We start from the raw sequence: 19620 nt of genomic DNA, 5'->3' as shown, positions 1-19620 counted from the left end.
TTTCTACCTCAAACCTCTGATGGAACTTGACTTTTCTATCTCAAACCTCTGATGGAACTTGACTTTTCTACCTCAAACCTCTGATGGAACTTGACTTTTCTATCTCAAACCTCTGATGGAACTTGACTTTTCTACCTCAAACCTCTGATGGAACTTGACTTTTCTATCTCAAACCTCTGATGGAACTTGACTTTTCTATCTCAAACCTCTGATGGAACTTGACTTTTCTATCTCAAACCTCTGATGGAACTTGACTTTTCTCTGAAAAGTTTCTCTAAACCTTTCTACTTTTTACCTTCTTTCCAAAAGGTTTGGTTTGAAACCTTCCCCTCTGGGAGCTTTTACTTAGTGTTAACAATATTAGCAAAATTCCCAGTTTTTCCAGAAATCCCAGTTGGAAGATTCAGAAGGGAACAAGCAGGAAATCCAGAATCCTCCAAAGCACTGGGATAAAGACTATTTATTCTAAGGGAAACCAGGGCCAGTATCCACAAGACATTTCTGATCTAGGATCAGCTCCCCCCGTTCATTTTATTTTGTTCATTATGATCTGAAAGGCAAAACTGATCCTAGATGAGCACTCCTACTCTGAGACACTTTGTGAATACTGGCCTTGGTCAATGGGAAACTTGGTCAAAATACTCTAGCATCTCTCTCACTTGTGTCTGTGTCCGTTTATCTGGTAAGGGACCTCTGTAAGTGTGTGTGTGTATGTTTGTGTGTATGTGTCTGTGTGTATGTGTGTGTATGTGTGTGTGTGTGTGTGTGACGTGCATGTGTCTCTCCATCTCTTCATCTCTCTCACCTGTGTCTGCGTCTGTGTATCTGGTCAGGGACCTCTGAGAGGTGCGGTGGCTCCTATCCCTCCTGTCCCTGCGTTGTCCCCCTCCTGCTCCCCCACCATGCCTCCCCTCTCCTTCTACCCTCTCCAGGCTGTAGTCATCCAGCCTCACCCCCCTCTCCCTGCCAGAACGCCCGTGGACCAGAGAGGAGGTGGACCGACGCATGGGGCTGGTGTCTGTTATGGTCTGGAGAACGGAGAGGGGGAGAGGGAGAGGAGAGGGGGAGGGAGAGGAGAGGAGGAGGAGAGGGAGCAAGATGTAGAGAGGGAGAAGAGAGATGGAAGTGAGAGAAGAGAGATGGAAGAGAGAGAAGAGAGAGTGGGAGAGAGAATGAGAGAACGGGCAGAAAATAAGAAAGTCAAACTGTTTAAAACTCACTCTGTACAGGAATATGTAGTGGTGGTAGTGTGTAGTGTGAGAGTGTCTGCTTGTGTTAATGCACTTGTCTGCGTGGGAGAGTCAGTTTCGGAGAGTCTGTGTGGGAGTGTCTGTGTGGGAGAGTCTGTGTGGGAGAGTCTGTGTGGGAGTGTCTGTGTGGGAGTGTCTGTGTGGGAGTGTCTGTGTGGAAGTGTCTGTGTGGAAGTGTCTGTGTTGAAGTGTCTGTGTGGGAGTGTCTGTGTGGGAGTGTCTGTGTGGGAGAGTCCGTGTGGGAGAGTCCGTGTGGGAGTGTCCGTGTGGGAGTGTATGTGTGGGAGTGTCTGTGTTGGAGTGTCTGTGTGGGAGTTTCTGTGTTGGAGTGTCTGTGTGGGAGTGTCTGTGTGGGACAGTCTGTGTGGGAGTGTCTGTGTTGGAGTGTCTGTGTGGGAGTGTCTGTGTTGGAGTGTCTGTGTGGGAGTGTCTGTGTAGGACAGTCTGTGTGGGAGTGTCTGTGTGGGACAGTCTGTGCGGGAGTGTCTGTGTGGGAGTGTTTGTGTTGGAGTGTCTGTGTGGAAGTGTCTGTGTTGAAGTGTCTGTGTGGGAGTGTCTGTGTGGGAGTGTCTGTGTGGGAGAGTCCGTGTGGGACAGTCTGTGTGGGAGTGTCTGTGTGGGAGTGTCTGTGTGGGAGAGTCCGTGTGGGACAGTCTGTGTGGGAGTGTATGTGTGGGAGTGTCTGTGTGGGAGTGTCTGTGTGGGAGTGTCTGTGTAGGAGTGTCTGTGTGGGAGTGTCTGTGTGGGAGTGTCTGTGTGGGAGTGTCTGTGTGAGAGTGTCTGTGTGGGAGTGTATGTGTGGGAGTGTCTGTGTGGGAGTTTCTGTGTGGGAGTTTCTGTGTGGGAGTGTCTGTGTGGGAGTGTCTATGTGGGAGTGTCTGTGTGGGACAGTCTGTGTGGGAGTGTCTGTGTTGGAGTGTCTGTGTGGGAGTGTCTGTGTTGGAGTGTCTGTGTTGGAGTGTCTGTGTGGGACAGTCTGTGTGGGAGTGTCTGTGTGGGAGTGTCTGTGTTGGAGTGTCTGTGTGGGAGTGTCTGTGTGGGAGTGTCTGTGTGGGAGTGTCTGTGTGGGAGTGTCTGTGTTGGAGTGTCTGTGTGGGAGAGTACACCATCCCAAAAGATCCCTCTATCAGCCCATACCTCACTAAACCCACAACCCCAAGCACATCCAACTACAATACCATGCTTCCCTACTATGAGAGAGCGACAGGCAGAGAGAGAGAGAGAGAGAGAGAGAGAGACATAAAGGGCAGAATGACAGAAGAGAGAGAGAGAGAGAATAAGCATAGACCATGCCTCACATGCATCCAATGGCACGTATGCAGAAGCATGTATGCATCCAGAATGCTATCTTTTAGAGATCGTAGTAGCATTCAATACCGACACCCACAGTCACATCCACGAGCTACTAGCATGAAGAACACCTGTATCAGCAGGCAGACCTAGGAGCTGACCTCTTCAAGTCATTCAGGTATACAAGTCCCTCGGTCTTGTAATGGGGGAACCAGACAAGCCCGATGGGTATATGGACAAGCCATGCGTACTCCTCAAGTAGCTGGGCATTCAACTCACACGCAGAAATACACACACCCACTGAGCTCACAAGCTGCATTCTGTTGTTCAGACTGGCTTCCATATGTAGCTTAGCTATGAAGCACGGCATATCATGTGCAGTAACCAGACGCTCACACACACAATTGGCTTCCAAAGAGCGTCCAATGTCCAATATGGTATACCATGCACGGTGTGACTGACATGACATGCCAAGACTATGTTTATATATTGGTCAGCAATGTCCGTCTAGCGATATCATGCTTCAACATTTGCTGTCGACCCAGAGGCAATGCAAGAGGCAATCGCAATCTCAAACATACAAAGACAGCAGACAGACAATCACAGACAGACAGACAGACAAGCAGACCCTCTTTCTAGACCATGTGGACCAACACTGCAACACAGGCATACAGGACAGAGGGTGGGGGGGGGGGGGGGGGGGCAGTACACAACATTACTGGGACAAAAGGATCAGAGAGAGAGAGGAGAGTACAGGAGAACATAGAAACAAGATGAAAGACAGACAGGAAAACACAGAGGGAGAGAGAGAGAGAGAGAGAGAGAGAGAGAGAGAGGTGGATTTTTTTTAAGCTAGAGAAAGACAGAGATAGAGAGATAGGGGAGAGATAGAGAGACAGAGAGATAGTGGGAGAGACAGGGGTACATTAAAAGAGAGAGAGAGTGATAGAGAGAGAAATAAAATGAACGGAAGATAGATAAAGAGACAGAGAGGGAGAGACAGGGGTACATACACTGAGGTGGTTATGTCCACGGGGCCTGTGTCGTCTCCGCTGTAGTCAGACAGGCACACAGAGAGGAGAGGAGCAGAGAGCCACACACACAGTCATGAAGCCACAGAGAGGAAAGGAAGGCAGGGAAAGGAGAGGAGAGGGAGAGGAGAAGAAGGGAGAGGATAGGAAGAGATAGGATAGGAAGGGAGAGAAGAGGAAGAGAGAGGATAGGAAGGGAGAGAAGAGGAAGGGAGAGGAGAGGAAGGGAGAGGAGAAGAAGGGAGCAGAGAAGAAGGGAGCGGAGAAGAAGGGAGCGGAGAAGAAGGGAGAGGAAAGGAGAAGAGAAGAAGGGAGCGGAGAAGAAGGGAGGGAGAAGAAGGGAGCAGAGAAGAAGGGAGAGGAAAGGAGAAGAGAAGAAGGGAGCGGAGAAGAAGGGAGAGGAAAGGAGAAGAGAAGAAGGGAGCGGAGAAGAAGGGAGGGAGAAGAAGGGAGCAGAGAAGAAGGGAGCAGAGAAGAAGGGAGCAGAGAAGAAGGGAGCGGAGAAGAAGGGAGCGGAGAAGAAGGGAGAGGAAAGGAGAAGAGAAGAAGGGAGCATAGAAGAAGGGAGAGGAGAGGAAGGGAGAGGAGAAGAAGGGAGAAGAAGGGAGAGGAAAGAAAGGGAGTGGAGAAGAAGGGAGCGGAGAAGAAGGGAAAGGAACGGAGAAGAGAAGAAGGGAGCGGAGAAGAAGGGAGCGGAGAAGAAGGGAAAGGAAAGGAGAGGAGAAGAAGGGAGAGGAGAGGAAGGGAGAGGGGAAGAAGGGAGAAGAAGGGAGAGGAAAGGAAGGGAGTGGAGAAGAAGGGAGCGGAGAAGGAAGCGGAGAGGAAGGGAGAGGAGAGGAGAGGAGAAGAAGGGAGCGGAGAGGAAGGGAGCGGAGAAGAAGGGAGCGGAGAAGAAGGGAGAGGAAAGGAGAGGAGAAGAAGGGAGAGGAGAGGAAGGGAGCAGAGAAGAAGGGAGCGGAGAAGAAGGGAGAGGAGAGGAGAAGAGAAGAAGGGAGCGGAGAGGAAGGGAGAGACAAAAACAAACAGCACCGGAGGACAGATCCATTGGGCACAGCATAGCCACCAAGACCCAGGGAGCGAGAGGGATGGAGAGAGGAAGGGGGGAGAGAAGGATGAGGGGAAAAGGATGAGTGGGGAGGAGGAAAGGGTTGGGTATAGAAAGAGAGGTGGGGTTGGTATGGGAGAGAGGAATGAGGGGGAGGGATGGGAAACAGAGGACGAAGGGAAGGTAAAAAAGTTGGGAAGGAGGTAGAGAAAGAACATGATGAGGAAAGGAGAGAAGGGAGGATGAGACATTAGAGGGCAGGGAGGTTCAAAGGAAGAAGAGAGAGAGCAGAACAATAGAGAGATCCAGTTAATTGGTGAAGGGCCAACGAGAACACACAAGAGAGAGGAGGGTGAGAGAGAGAGAGGGAGGAAAAGAGAGACAATAAAAAACGTTGCTCACTGACACACACGCACGCACGCACACTTACCGCAGCATCGTGTACACTCTGTAGGGCAGAGCAGTGTTAGACACAGTCAGTGAGGAGAGCACAGGTGGTGGTGTTTCATACTATACAGTCCATAGGCTATTAGCCAGCGTTCCAAATGGCACCCTAATCTCTACAAAATGCATTACTTTTGACCAGAGCCCTACAGTATGGGATCTGGTCAAAAGTAGTGCACTACAAAGGGAATAGGGTGCCAGGTGGTCTTAAACTACCACACTACCGATGCCACACTAAAGCTTTTCAGATACAGTATAACGCAACATATTCCACTAGTAAACACTACTACGCTTCTATGCTACCAACACACACACACACACACACACACACACACACACACACACACACACACACACACACACACACACACTCCTCTTAGTGTGTGTGTGTTTCTCTCTTACACTCATATACTCAGTCATACACCAGACAACACACTGCTACAGTCTTACAGTAACCAACAGACAACACACTGCTACAGTCTTACAGTAACCAACAGACAACACACTCCTACAGTCTTACAGTAACCAACAGACAACACACTGCTACAGTCTTACAGTAACCAACAGACAACACACTCCTACAGTCTTACAGTAACCAACAGACTTGATGACAACAGACAACACACTCCTACAGTCTTACAGTAACCAACAGACAACACACTGCTACAGTCTTACAGTAACCAACAGACAACACACTCCTACAGTCTTACAGTAACCAACAGACTTGATGACAACAGACAACACACTGCTACAGTCTTACAGTAACCAACAGACAACACACTCCTACAGTCTTACAGTAACCAACAGACTTGATGACAACAGACAACACACTGCTACAGTTTTACAGTAACCAACAGACAACACACTCCTACAGTCTTACAGTAACCAACAGACAACACACTGCTACAGTCTTACAGTAACCAACAGACAACACACTCCTACAGTCTTACAGTAACCAACAGACAACACACTGCTACAGTCTTACAGTAACCAACAGACAACACACTTCTACAGTCTTACAGTAACCAACAGACTTGATGACAACAGACAACACACTGCTACAGTCTTACAGTAACCAACAGACAACACACTCCTACAGTCTTACAGTAACCAACAGACAACACACTGCTACAGTCTTACAGTAACCAACAGACAACACACTCCTACAGTCTTACAGTAACCAACAGACAACACACTGCTACAGTCTTACAGTAACCAACAGACAACACACTCCTACAGTCTTACAGTAACCAACAGACAACACACTCCTACAGTCTTACAGTAACCAACAGACAACACACTGCTACAGTCTTACAGTAACCAACAGACAACACACTGCTACAGTCTTACAGTAACCAACAGACAACACACTCCTACAGTCTTACAGTAACCAACAGACAACACACTGCTACAGTCTTACAGTAACCAACAGACAACACACTCCTACAGTCGTACAGTAACCAACAGACAACACACTCCTACAGTCTTACAGTAACCAACAGACTTGATGACAACAGACAACACACTCCTACAGTCTTACAGTAACCAACAGACAACACACTGCTACAGTCTTACAGTAACCAACAGACTTGATGACAACAAACAACACACTCCTACAGTCTTACAGTAACCAACAGACAACACACTGCTACAGTCGTACAGTAACCAACAGACTTGATGACAACAGACAACACACTGCTACAGTCTTACAGTAACCAACAGACAACACACTGCTACAGTCTTACAGTAACCAACAGACAACACACTCCTACAGTCTTACAGTAACCAACAGACAACACACTGCTACAGTCTTACAGTAACCAACAGACAACACACTGCTACAGTCTTACAGTAACCAACAGACAACACACTCCTACAGTCTTACAGTAACCAACAGACAACACACTCATACAGTCTTACAGTAACCAACAGACAACACACTGCTACAGCCTTACAGTAACCAACAGACTTGATGACAACAAACACACTCCTACAGTCTTACAGTAACCAACAGACTTGATGACAACAAACACACTCCTACAGTCTTACAGTAACCAACATACTTGATGACAACAGACAACACACTCCTACAGTCTTACAGTAACCAACAGACAACACACTCCTACAGTCTTACAGTAACCAACAGACAACACACTGCTACAGTCTTACAGTAACCAACAGACAACACACTCCTACATTCTTACAGTAACCAACAGACAACACACTCCTACAGTCTTACAGTAACCAACAGACAACACACTCCTACAGTCTTACAGTAACCAACAGACTTGATGACAACAAACACACTCCTACAGTCTTACAGTAACCAACATACTTGATGACAACAGACAACACACTCCTACAGTCTTACAGTAACCAACAGACAACACACTGCTACAGTCTTACAGTAACCAACAGACTTGATGACAACAGACAACACACTCCTACAGTCTTACAGTAACCAACAGACAACACACTCCTACAGTCTTACAGTAACCAACAGACAACACACTGCTACAGTCTTACAGTAACCAACAGACTTGATGACAACAAACACACTCCTACAGTCTTACAGTAACCAACAGACTTGATGACAACAAACACACTCCTACAGTCTTACAGTAACCAACATACTTGATGACAACAGACAACACACTCCTACAGTCTTACAGTAACCAACAGACAACACACTCCTACAGTCTTACAGTAACCAACAGACAACACACTGCTACAGTCTTACAGTAACCAACAGACTTGATGACAACAAACACACTCCTACAGTCTTACAGTAACCAACAGACTTGATGACAACAAACACACTCCTACAGTCTTACAGTAACCAACATACTTGATGACAACAGACAACACACTCCTACAGTCTTACAGTAACCAACAGACAACATACTGCTACAGTCTTACAGTAACCAACAGACAACATACTGCTACAGTCTTACAGTAACCAACAGACTTGATGACAACAAACACACTCCTACAGTCTTACAGTAACCAACAGACTTGATGACAACAAACACACTCCTACAGTCTTACAGTAACCAACATACTTGATGACAACAGACAACACACTCCTACAGTCTTACAGTAACCAACAGACAACATACTGCTACAGTCTTACAGTAACCAACAGACAACACACTCCTACAGTCTTACAGTAACCAACAGAAAACATACTGCTACAGTCTTACAGTAACCAACAGACAACATACTGCTACAGTCTTACAGTAACCAACAGACAACACACTCCTACAGTCTTACAGTAACCAACAGACAACACACTCCTACAGTCTTACAGTAACCAACAGACAACATACTGCTACAGTCTTACAGTAACCAACAGACAACACACTCCTACAGTCTTACAGTAACCAACAGACAACACACTCCTACAGTCTTACAGTAACCAACAGACAACACACTCCTACAGTCTTACAGTAACCAACAGACAACACACTCCTACAGTCTTACAGTAACCAACAGACAACACACTGTTACAGTCTTACAGTAACCAACAGACAACACACTGCTACAGTCTTACAGTAACCAACAGACTTGATGACAACAGACAACACACTGCTACAGTCTTACAGTAACCAACAGACAACACACTGCTACAGTCTTACAGTAACCAACAGACTTGATGACAACAGACAACACACTCCTACAGTCTTACAGTAACCAACAGACAACACACTGCTACAGTCTTACAGTAACCAACAGACAACACACTCCTACAGTCTTACAGTAACCAACAGACAACACACTCCTACAGTCTTACAGTAACCAACAGACAACACACTCCTACAGTCTTACAGTAACCAACAGACAACACACTGCTACAGTCTTACAGTAACCAACAGACAACACACTCCTACAGTCTTACAGTAACCAACAGACAACACACTCCTACAGTCTTACAGTAACCAACAGACAACACACTGCTACAGTCTTACAGTAACCAACAGACAACACACTCCTACAGTCTTACAGTAACCAACAGACTTGATGACGCCAGACAACACACTGCTACAGTCTTACAGTAACCAACAGACAACACATTTCTACAGTCTTACAGTAACCAACAGACTTGATGACACCAGACAACACACTGCTACAGTCTTACAGTAACCAACAGACAACACACTCCTACAGTCTTACAGTAACCAACAGACAACACACTGCTACAGTCTTACAGTAACCAACAGACAACACACTGCTACAGTCTTACAGTAACCAACAGACAACACACTGCTACAGTCTTACAGTAACCAACAGACAACACACTCCTACAGTCTTACAGTAACCAACAGACAACACACTCCTACAGTCTTACAGTAACCAACAGACTTGATGACAACAGACAACACACTCCTACAGTCTTACAGTAACCAACAGACAACACACTGCTACAGTCTTACAGTAACCAACAGACAACACACTCCTACAGTCTTACAGTAACCAACAGACTTGATGACAACAGACAACACACTGCTACAGTCTTACAGTAACCAACAGACAACACACTCCTACAGTCTTACAGTAACCAACAGACTTGATGACAACAGACAACACACTGCTACAGTCTTACAGTAACCAACAGACAACACACTCCTACAGTCTTACAGTAACCAACAGACAACACACTGCTACAGTCTTACAGTAACCAACAGACAACACACTCCTACAGTCTTACAGTAACCAACAGACAACACACTGCTACAGTCTTACAGTAACCAACAGACAACACACTTCTACAGTCTTACAGTAACCAACAGACTTGATGACAACAGACAACACACTGCTACAGTCTTACAGTAACCAACAGACAACACACTCCTACAGACTTACAGTAACCAACAGACAACACACGGCTACAGTCTTACAGTAACCAACAGACAACACACTCCTACAGTCTTACAGTAACCAACAGACAACACACTGCTACAGTCTTACAGTAACCAACAGACAACACACTCCTACAGTCTTACAGTAACCAACAGACAACACACTCCTACAGTCTTACAGTAACCAACAGACAACACACTGCTACAGTCTTACAGTAACCAACAGACAACACACTGCTACAGTCTTACAGTAACCAACAGACAACACACTCCTACAGTCTTACAGTAACCAACAGACAACACACTGCTACAGTCTTACAGTAACCAACAGACAACACACTCCTACAGTCGTACAGTAACCAACAGACAACACACTCCTACAGTCTTACAGTAACCAACAGACTTGATGACAACAGACAACACACTCCTACAGTCTTACAGTAACCAACAGACAACACACTGCTACAGTCTTACAGTAACCAACAGACTTGATGACAACAAACAACACACTCCTACAGTCTTACAGTAACCAACAGACAACACACTGCTACAGTCGTACAGTAACCAACAGACTTGATGACAACAGACAACACACTGCTACAGTCTTACAGTAACCAACAGACAACACACTGCTACAGTCTTACAGTAACCAACAGACAACACACTCCTACAGTCTTACAGTAACCAACAGACAACACACTGCTACAGTCTTACAGTAACCAACAGACAACACACTGCTACAGTCTTACAGTAACCAACAGACAACACACTCCTACAGTCTTACAGTAACCAACAGACAACACACTCATACAGTCTTACAGTAACCAACAGACAACACACTGCTACAGCCTTACAGTAACCAACAGACTTGATGACAACAAACACACTCCTACAGTCTTACAGTAACCAACAGACTTGATGACAACAAACACACTCCTACAGTCTTACAGTAACCAACATACTTGATGACAACAGACAACACACTCCTACAGTCTTACAGTAACCAACAGACAACACACTCCTACAGTCTTACAGTAACCAACAGACAACACACTGCTACAGTCTTACAGTAACCAACAGACAACACACTCCTACATTCTTACAGTAACCAACAGACAACACACTCCTACAGTCTTACAGTAACCAACAGACAACACACTGCTACAGTCTTACAGTAACCAACAGACTTGATGACAACAAACACACTCCTACAGTCTTACAGTAACCAACATACTTGATGACAACAGACAACACACTCCTACAGTCTTACAGTAACCAACAGACAACACACTGCTACAGTCTTACAGTAACCAACAGACTTGATGACAACAGACAACACACTCCTACAGTCTTACAGTAACCAACAGACAACACACTCCTACAGTCTTACAGTAACCAACAGACAACACACTGCTACAGTCTTACAGTAACCAACAGACTTGATGACAACAAACACACTCCTACAGTCTTACAGTAACCAACAGACTTGATGACAACAAACACACTCCTACAGTCTTACAGTAACCAACATACTTGATGACAACAGACAACACACTCCTACAGTCTTACAGTAACCAACAGACAACACACTCCTACAGTCTTACAGTAACCAACAGACAACACACTGCTACAGTCTTACAGTAACCAACAGACTTGATGACAACAAACACACTCCTACAGTCTTACAGTAACCAACAGACTTGATGACAACAAACACACTCCTACAGTCTTACAGTAACCAACATACTTGATGACAACAGACAACACACTCCTACAGTCTTACAGTAACCAACAGACAACACACTCCTACAGTCTTACAGTAACCAACAGACAACATACTGCTACAGTCTTACAGTAACCAACAGACAACACACTCCTACAGTCTTACAGTAACCAACAGACAACACACTCCTACAGTCTTACAGTAACCAACAGACAACACACTCCTACAGTCTTACAGTAACCAACAGACAACACACTCCTACAGTCTTACAGTAACCAACAGACAACACACTGCTACAGTCTTACAGTAACCAACAGACAACACACTGCTACAGTCTTACAGTAACCAACAGACTTGATGACAACAGACAACACACTGCTACAGTCTTACAGTAACCAACAGACAACACACTGCTACAGTCTTACAGTAACCAACAGACTTGATGACAACAGACAACACACTCCTACAGTCTTACAGTAACCAACAGACAACACACTGCTACAGTCTTACAGTAACCAACAGACAACACACTCCTACAGTCTTACAGTAACCAACAGACAACACACTCCTACAGTCTTACAGTAACCAACAGACAACACACTCCTACAGTCTTACAGTAACCAACAGACAACACACTGCTACAGTCTTACAGTAACCAACAGACAACACACTCCTACAGTCTTACAGTAACCAACAGACAACACACTCCTACAGTCTTACAGTAACCAACAGACAACACACTGCTACAGTCTTACAGTAACCAACAGACAACACACTGCTACAGTCTTACAGTAACCAACAGACTTGATGACAACAGACAACACACTGCTACAGTCTTACAGTAACCAACAGACAACACACTGCTACAGTCTTACAGTAACCAACAGACTTGATGACAACAGACAACACACTCCTACAGTCTTACAGTAACCAACAGACAACACACTGCTACAGTCTTACAGTAACCAACAGACAACACACTCCTACAGTCTTACAGTAACCAACAGACAACACACTCCTACAGTCTTACAGTAACCAACAGACAACACACTCCTACAGTCTTACAGTAACCAACAGACAACACACTGCTACAGTCTTACAGTAACCAACAGACAACACACTCCTACAGTCTTACAGTAACCAACAGACAACACACTCCTACAGTCTTACAGTAACCAACAGACAACACACTGCTACAGTCTTACAGTAACCAACAGACAACACACTCCTACAGTCTTACAGTAACCAACAGACTTGATGACGCCAGACAACACACTGCTACAGTCTTACAGTAACCAACAGACAACACATTTCTACAGTCTTACAGTAACCAACAGACTTGATGACACCAGACAACACACTGCTACAGTCTTACAGTAACCAACAGACAACACACTCCTACAGTCTTACAGTAACCAACAGACAACACACTGCTACAGTCTTACAGTAACCAACAGACAACACACTGCTACAGTCTTACAGTAACCAACAGACAACACACTGCTACAGTCTTACAGTAACCAACAGACAACACACTCCTACAGTCTTACAGTAACCAACAGACAACACACTCCTACAGTCTTACAGTAACCAACAGACAACACACTGCTACAGTGTTACAGTAACCAACAGACAACACACTGCTACAGTCTTACAGTAACCAACAGACAACACACTCCTACAGTCTTACAGTAACCAACAGACAACACACTCCTACAGTCTTACAGTAACCAACAGACAACACACTCCTACAGTCTTACAGTAACCAACAGACAACACACTCCTACAGTCTTACAGTAACCAACAGACTTGATGACAACAGACAACACACTCCTACAGTCTTACAGTAACCAACAGACAACACACTGCTACAGTCTTACAGTAACCAACAGACAACACACTCCTACAGTCTTACAGTAACCAACAGACAACACACTCCTACAGTCTTACAGTAACCAACAGACTTGATGACAACAGACAACACACTGCTACAGTCTTACAGTAACCAACAGACAACACACTCCTACAGTCTTACAGTAACCAACAGACAACACACTCCTACAGTCTTACAGTAACCAACAGACAACACACTCCTACAGTCTTACAGTAACCAACAGACTTGATGACACCAGACCAGAGTGAGAGTACATGGTTTGATGACAATGTGGGTGAGTATGTGTGTGTGTGTGTGTGTGTGCATGCCAGTGTATGTGTGTGTATGACGGCAGCCAGATGCTTTATTGTACTGTGAACACATAAACAAAACACGTGGGTGTGTGCGTGTGTTTTTGCTGCAAGATACCGTCCTGGGGATTGCGCGACATTTTGGTGAAAGCTTTTCTTAAAATACACAGATGTTTGAGGTAAAATAGGTACCACCGGTATTGTCCTTCTCAGTTCACACCCTCTCCCAACAAGCCAAGACCTCTGGCCACAGCAGACAGCAGACAGACACACCAAGGCTACTATGGGAATGAGCATGGATAGGATGGATGTAATGGGGATGGGAAGCACCCCAGAGGAAGGAGGAAGGAGGGAGAAGGGGGGGAGGATGTGAGATGAGGAGGGCTAGGCAAGTATGTGCTTTGTGGATGAAAGACGTATTCAGACTGCTCTGTTACCCAATATTTCCATGATAATATTTCACTCTTTAAAGCAACACGATCTCACTTTTTGATCCAATTTGATTTCAGATTCAGACGTTTATCCGCGTTTCTCAAAACGTTAAATTTCCAAAGTTGGTCCAAACGTTACATTTCTAAATGGTTTTTGACACGGTTGATGGGTAGAGCCTCCTGGCAAGGCGCCTTGCGTCTGGTTAAATGTAGGCATTCATTTTGAATGGTTAAGGGTTTGGGTTCAACATTTTAAAAAATTGTGTCTGCACTGGGATTGAACATGTGACCCTCTGACCCATCCCCAACACCCAAGCCTACTTGTTGGTAACGGTGCTCACCGTTGCCCAAGTGGCAGGTTCTGAAGGCATCTCCCAACGTCCTTGGGACATGGATGGACGTTCAATTTCAACGTTAATCTTGAGTGACCTGGCTGCTTTAAAGCTGGAATCCTTAATGGTGAAACTGACACGTCCATTTATAGTTTTACAACAACAAAGAAGTTACCACAAACATCGAATACTGTTTTCTCCCCTCTGACATCATTTCACGCGCGATAGAAGAGGGCAAAATGTACTGGAATTTTTGCTGCACTCCTCAGCTCGGCAACAATATCAATAACAACGGACAATGGGGCTGCTCCCCCCTACTGTGGATTCCATCTTTCAGTTAGCATTAGCATATCTCCATGCTAATACTTAGCTCTTTAAGTTAGCATTAGCATATCTCCATGCTAATATTTCACTATTTAAGTTAGCATTAGCATATCTCCATGCTAATATTTCACTATTTAAGTTAGCATTAGCATGCGCCAGACTGTAATCACCACCCTGTTAAGAGTGTAAGGAACTAGTTTTAAAGTGATACATCACTCCAAAATGTTTCTAAGACATAATACTTTACCAGTAGTAGTCTTAAAAAACAGGGGCTTGACACACACACACACACACACATTTTAAAAAAATGTATTATTACTTGTATTTTTCTAGTTGTATTGTTTGTATATGATTGTATTTTCAATGTGTGTGGCTGTCCTTGTCTATCAGTGTATCACTGTTTTGTTACTTCTCATGTTTAGTGTTTTTGTGGACCCCAGTAAAAATAGCTGCTGCCTCCGCAAAAGCTAATGGGGATCCAAATAGACTAAAATAAACAAATACAGGTCAGAGTGGATAGTCAGAGCGAGGAAAAGGAGGAGGAGGACGGAGGGGAAAGAGTGGAGGGATGAGGAGGAGGAATGGAGGGTTGATGATGATGATGATGATGATGGGGATGAAGGTGCTCACTTGGTTGTCGTCTGAGAGGCGGGGCATGGAGATGGTCCGACCATGCCTGTCCATTCGCATTGGGTGACAGGGCTCAGTGTCCGAGTACCCGTCCCGCCCCATCTCTCTCATCTCTAGCGTCTGCAAAAAAGAGACCAGAGGGTGCGTGACCACTGCCGACTCGGGGCAGGAGACTCAGAGCGAGGGGCCTTTAGATAGTACTAGAATGAGTGAATCCTAAGTGATTCTATAATTGTATATAATTCTATGCTTTTTAACTATTCTATAGTTAGTTGTGTAATTCTTATTCAATAGGTATATTGTCTTGTCTCCACTGGCCAACTTGGCTGTGAAGTAACCATAAAATAAGGAAGCCTCTCTATTGTATGTCTGTTTATCTGGTCCTTCAACGGGCAGCAGGGAGCAGTATGTAGACATCCTTTCCCACAGAACCATAGATACTGTAACAGCGTTCATGTACAGTGAATTCAAAAAGTATTCAGACCCCTTCACTTTTTACACATTTTGTTACGTTACAGCCTTATTCTAAAATTGATTTTTTCAAAATGTATCCATACCAATCGACACACAATACCCCATAATGACAAAGCAAAAACAGTTTTTTATAAATTTTAGCAAATGTATTAAAAACAAAAAACAGAAATACCTTATTTACATAAGTATTCAGACCCTTTGCTATGAGTTCATTGATCATCCTTGAGATGTTTCTACAACTTGATTGGAGTCCACCTGTGGTAAATTCAATTGATTGGACATGATTTGGAAAGGCACACACCTGTCTATATAAGGTCCCACAGTTGACAGTGCATGTCAGAGCAAAAACCAAGCCATGACGTCAAAGGAATTGTCTGTAGAGCTCCGAGACAGGATTGTGTCGAGGCACAGATCTGGGGAAGGGTATCAAAACATTTCTGCAGCACTGAAGGTCCCCAAGAACACAGTGGCCTCCATCATTCGTAAATGGAAGAAGTTTGGAACCACCAAGACTCTTCCTAAAGCTGGCCACACGGGCAAACTGAGCAATCGGGCGAGAAGAGCCTTGGTATGGGAGGTTACCAAGAACCCGATGTTCACACTGACAGAGCTCCAGAGTTCCTCTGTGGAGATGGGAGAACTTTTTGGCATGAATGCCAAGCGTCACGTCTAGAGGAAACCTGGCACCATCCCTACGGTGAAGCATGGTGGTGGCAGCATCATGCTGTGGGGAGGTTTTCCAGCGGCAGGGACTGAGAGACTAGTCAGAATTGAGGGAAAGATGAATGGAGCAAAGTGCAGAGATATCCTTGATGAAAACCTGCTCCAGAGTGCTCAGAACCTCAGACTGGGGGAAGGTTCACCTTCCAACAGGACAACGACCCTAAGCACACAGCCAAGTCAACGCAGGAGTGGCTTCGGGAAAAGTCTCTGAATGTCCTTGAGTGGCCCAGCCAGAGCCCGGACTTGAACCCAATCGAACATCTCTGGAGAGACCTAAAAATAGCTGTGCAGTGACGCTCCCCATCCAACCTGACAGAGCTTGAGAGGATCTGCAGACAAGAATGGGAGAAACTCCCCAAATACAAGTGTGCCAAGCTTGTAGCGTCATACCCAAGAAGACTCGAGGCTGTAATCGCTGCCAAAGGTGCCTAAACAAAGTACTGAGTTAATGGGTCTGAATACTTATGTAAATGTGATATTTCCAGGTTTATTTATTTATACATTTGCAAAAATGTAAAAAAAACTGATTTTCCTTTGTCATTATGGGGTATTGTGTGTAGATTGATGAGGATTTTATTTATTTAATCCATTTTAGAATAAGGCTGTAACGTTACAAAATGTGTAAAAAGTCAAGAGGTCTGAATACTTTCCGAATGCACTGTCTCTCTATGTTTTTATACAGTACAACAAAACACACAAAACATGCATATCTATGGTTCTTCACTAATTTGACTGAGAGAGATGAGACCAGAGTGGGCTTGGCACAGTCCAACAGGGAGAGAGTGGGGGGAGCCCATCTACCACCCACCTGTAGGCCCAAGACTTGGTTTGAGCCAGGGGGCAGTGAGGATGGGCCAAGAGATGGCATGAGAGTGTTGGAGAGAGACGCGAGAGAGTGAGAGAGGACAGAAAGAGAGTGCGTCAGTAAGCTGTGGGAGGCTGAACATAGTTACTTCACTGAGTGACACGTAGAAAGAGGGAGAGAGAGATAGACTGAAGAGGAAGACCTTGAGCGGGTCGACACAAACAGTCCAAAAGTTGACTCAGAGCAGCACAGCTGAGAGGGGTGGAATATTGTCCATCTCTTGACCAATCAAGCCCTTCTCAGTGAATCACCGGGCTAAATACAGATTGAGTAGCAGTATCGGCAGTCTGTCATTTCCTTCTACCAGGAATAAGGATGTAATATATACCAAGGGAGTGACATTCTCCAGAACATGTGTTGTTAACAACTTACCGGAATATAAGCTTTATACATCTTTATATATCAGATATCTTTATCCTGCATTGCATGACTGTAAGTTATCATTTAGTGTAAACCTATGACATCATCATGTTTACTCCTATAGGACACAATGGAACAACTGTAGGCCTATACACTAACAGCCCCTGTATTGTCTCAAAACCTCAATAGAATCACAGTCGGGCCTCAGTTTGCGCGGTTACTGCGTTACCACGGTGACCTGCGTGTGTTTGTTATATGTTTGTGCTGCGTTACCTGGGGGTTGTGTCTGTTGTCATGGAGATGGTCGGGGTAGGGTCTCTCTGGGCTCCAGTTGCCCGTCTTGTTAAACATCTCCTGAGCTTTAGCTGTCACCCACGACTGGCTCTCTGTCATCCCCCCCTCTGGAGGTCTGGTACACACACAAGCACTCGCACACACACACACACACACACACACACACACACACACACACACACACACACACACACACACACACACACACACACACACACACACACACACACACACACACACACACACACACACACACACACACACACACACACACACACACACGGAGGAGGATGTTAGTGGCTTATATACTGTATACGCACAAACACAAACCCATATATGCTTGCACGCACTCATAAACACACACACACACACACACACACACACACACACACACACACACACACACACACACACACACACACACACACACACACACACACACACACACACACACACACACACACACACACACACCAACTCAAATACATACACCTACTCAATCACACGCCTATGCAAACATGCATAGGTATACATGCATATGTATGTTTGCGAATACACACAGTCACACACACACAGACTAAAACACACTCAAATAAAACCACACTATCTCTTCGATAATTACAAATACAGTACAAACACACACAGACACAGGTCTGACGGCACCAGAGAAATAAGGACACAGAGACACACAGAGAAGGAGAAGGAAGACAGAGAAACACAGAAGAGACAGAAGACAGAGCGACACACAGAGAAGGAGACAGAAGACAGAGAAACACAGAGGAGACAGAAGACAGAGCGACACACAGAGAAGGAGACAGAAGACAGAGACACACAGAGGAGACAGAAGACAGAGCAACACACAGAGAAGGAGACAGAAGACAGAGACACACAGAGGAGACAGAAGACAGAGACACACAGAGGAGACAGAAGACAGAGCGACACACAGAGAAGGAGACAGAAGACAGAGACACACAGAGGAGACAGAAGACAGAGCAACACACAGAGAAGGAGACAGAAGACAGAGACACACAGAGGAGACAGAAGACAGAGACACACAGAGAAGGAAGACAGAGAGACACACAGAGAAGGAAGACAGAGAGACACACAGAGGAGACTGTAGACAGGAACACACAGAGAAGGAAGACAGAGAGACACACAGAGGAGACAGAAGACAGAGAGACACACAGAGAAGGAAGACAGAGACACACAGAGAAGGAGAAGGAAGACAGAGACACACACAGAGAAGGAGACAGAATACAGAGAGACACACAGAGAAGGAAGACAGAGAGACACACAGAGAAGGAGATGGAAGACAGAGAGACACACAGAGAAGGAGAAGGAAGACAGAGAGACACACAGAG

General features: G+C 45.2%; 1 protein-coding gene across 1 annotated transcript in view; it reads right to left on the bottom strand.

Annotated features, from left to right (window-relative positions):
- LOC120023380 (voltage-dependent P/Q-type calcium channel subunit alpha-1A-like) overlaps window positions 1-19620 on the bottom strand; it is a 134733-nt gene that overhangs the window by 6184 nt on the left and 108929 nt on the right. The window contains exons 40-41 of the mRNA XM_038967386.1: window positions 18239-18374; window positions 806-1028 (exon numbers count right to left, since the gene is read on the bottom strand). Coding sequence (XP_038823314.1) covers window positions 806-1028; window positions 18239-18374 — 359 coding nt within the window. The remainder of the gene's footprint in view (window positions 1-805; window positions 1029-18238; window positions 18375-19620) is intronic.

This window comes from Salvelinus namaycush, chromosome 2 (assembly GCF_016432855.1).
Source record: "Salvelinus namaycush isolate Seneca chromosome 2, SaNama_1.0, whole genome shotgun sequence".
Lineage (NCBI taxonomy): Eukaryota > Metazoa > Chordata > Actinopteri > Salmoniformes > Salmonidae > Salvelinus > Salvelinus namaycush.
The sequence above is the reverse complement of the archived record's forward strand: the minus strand, read 5'-3'. Positions and strand labels throughout refer to the sequence as shown.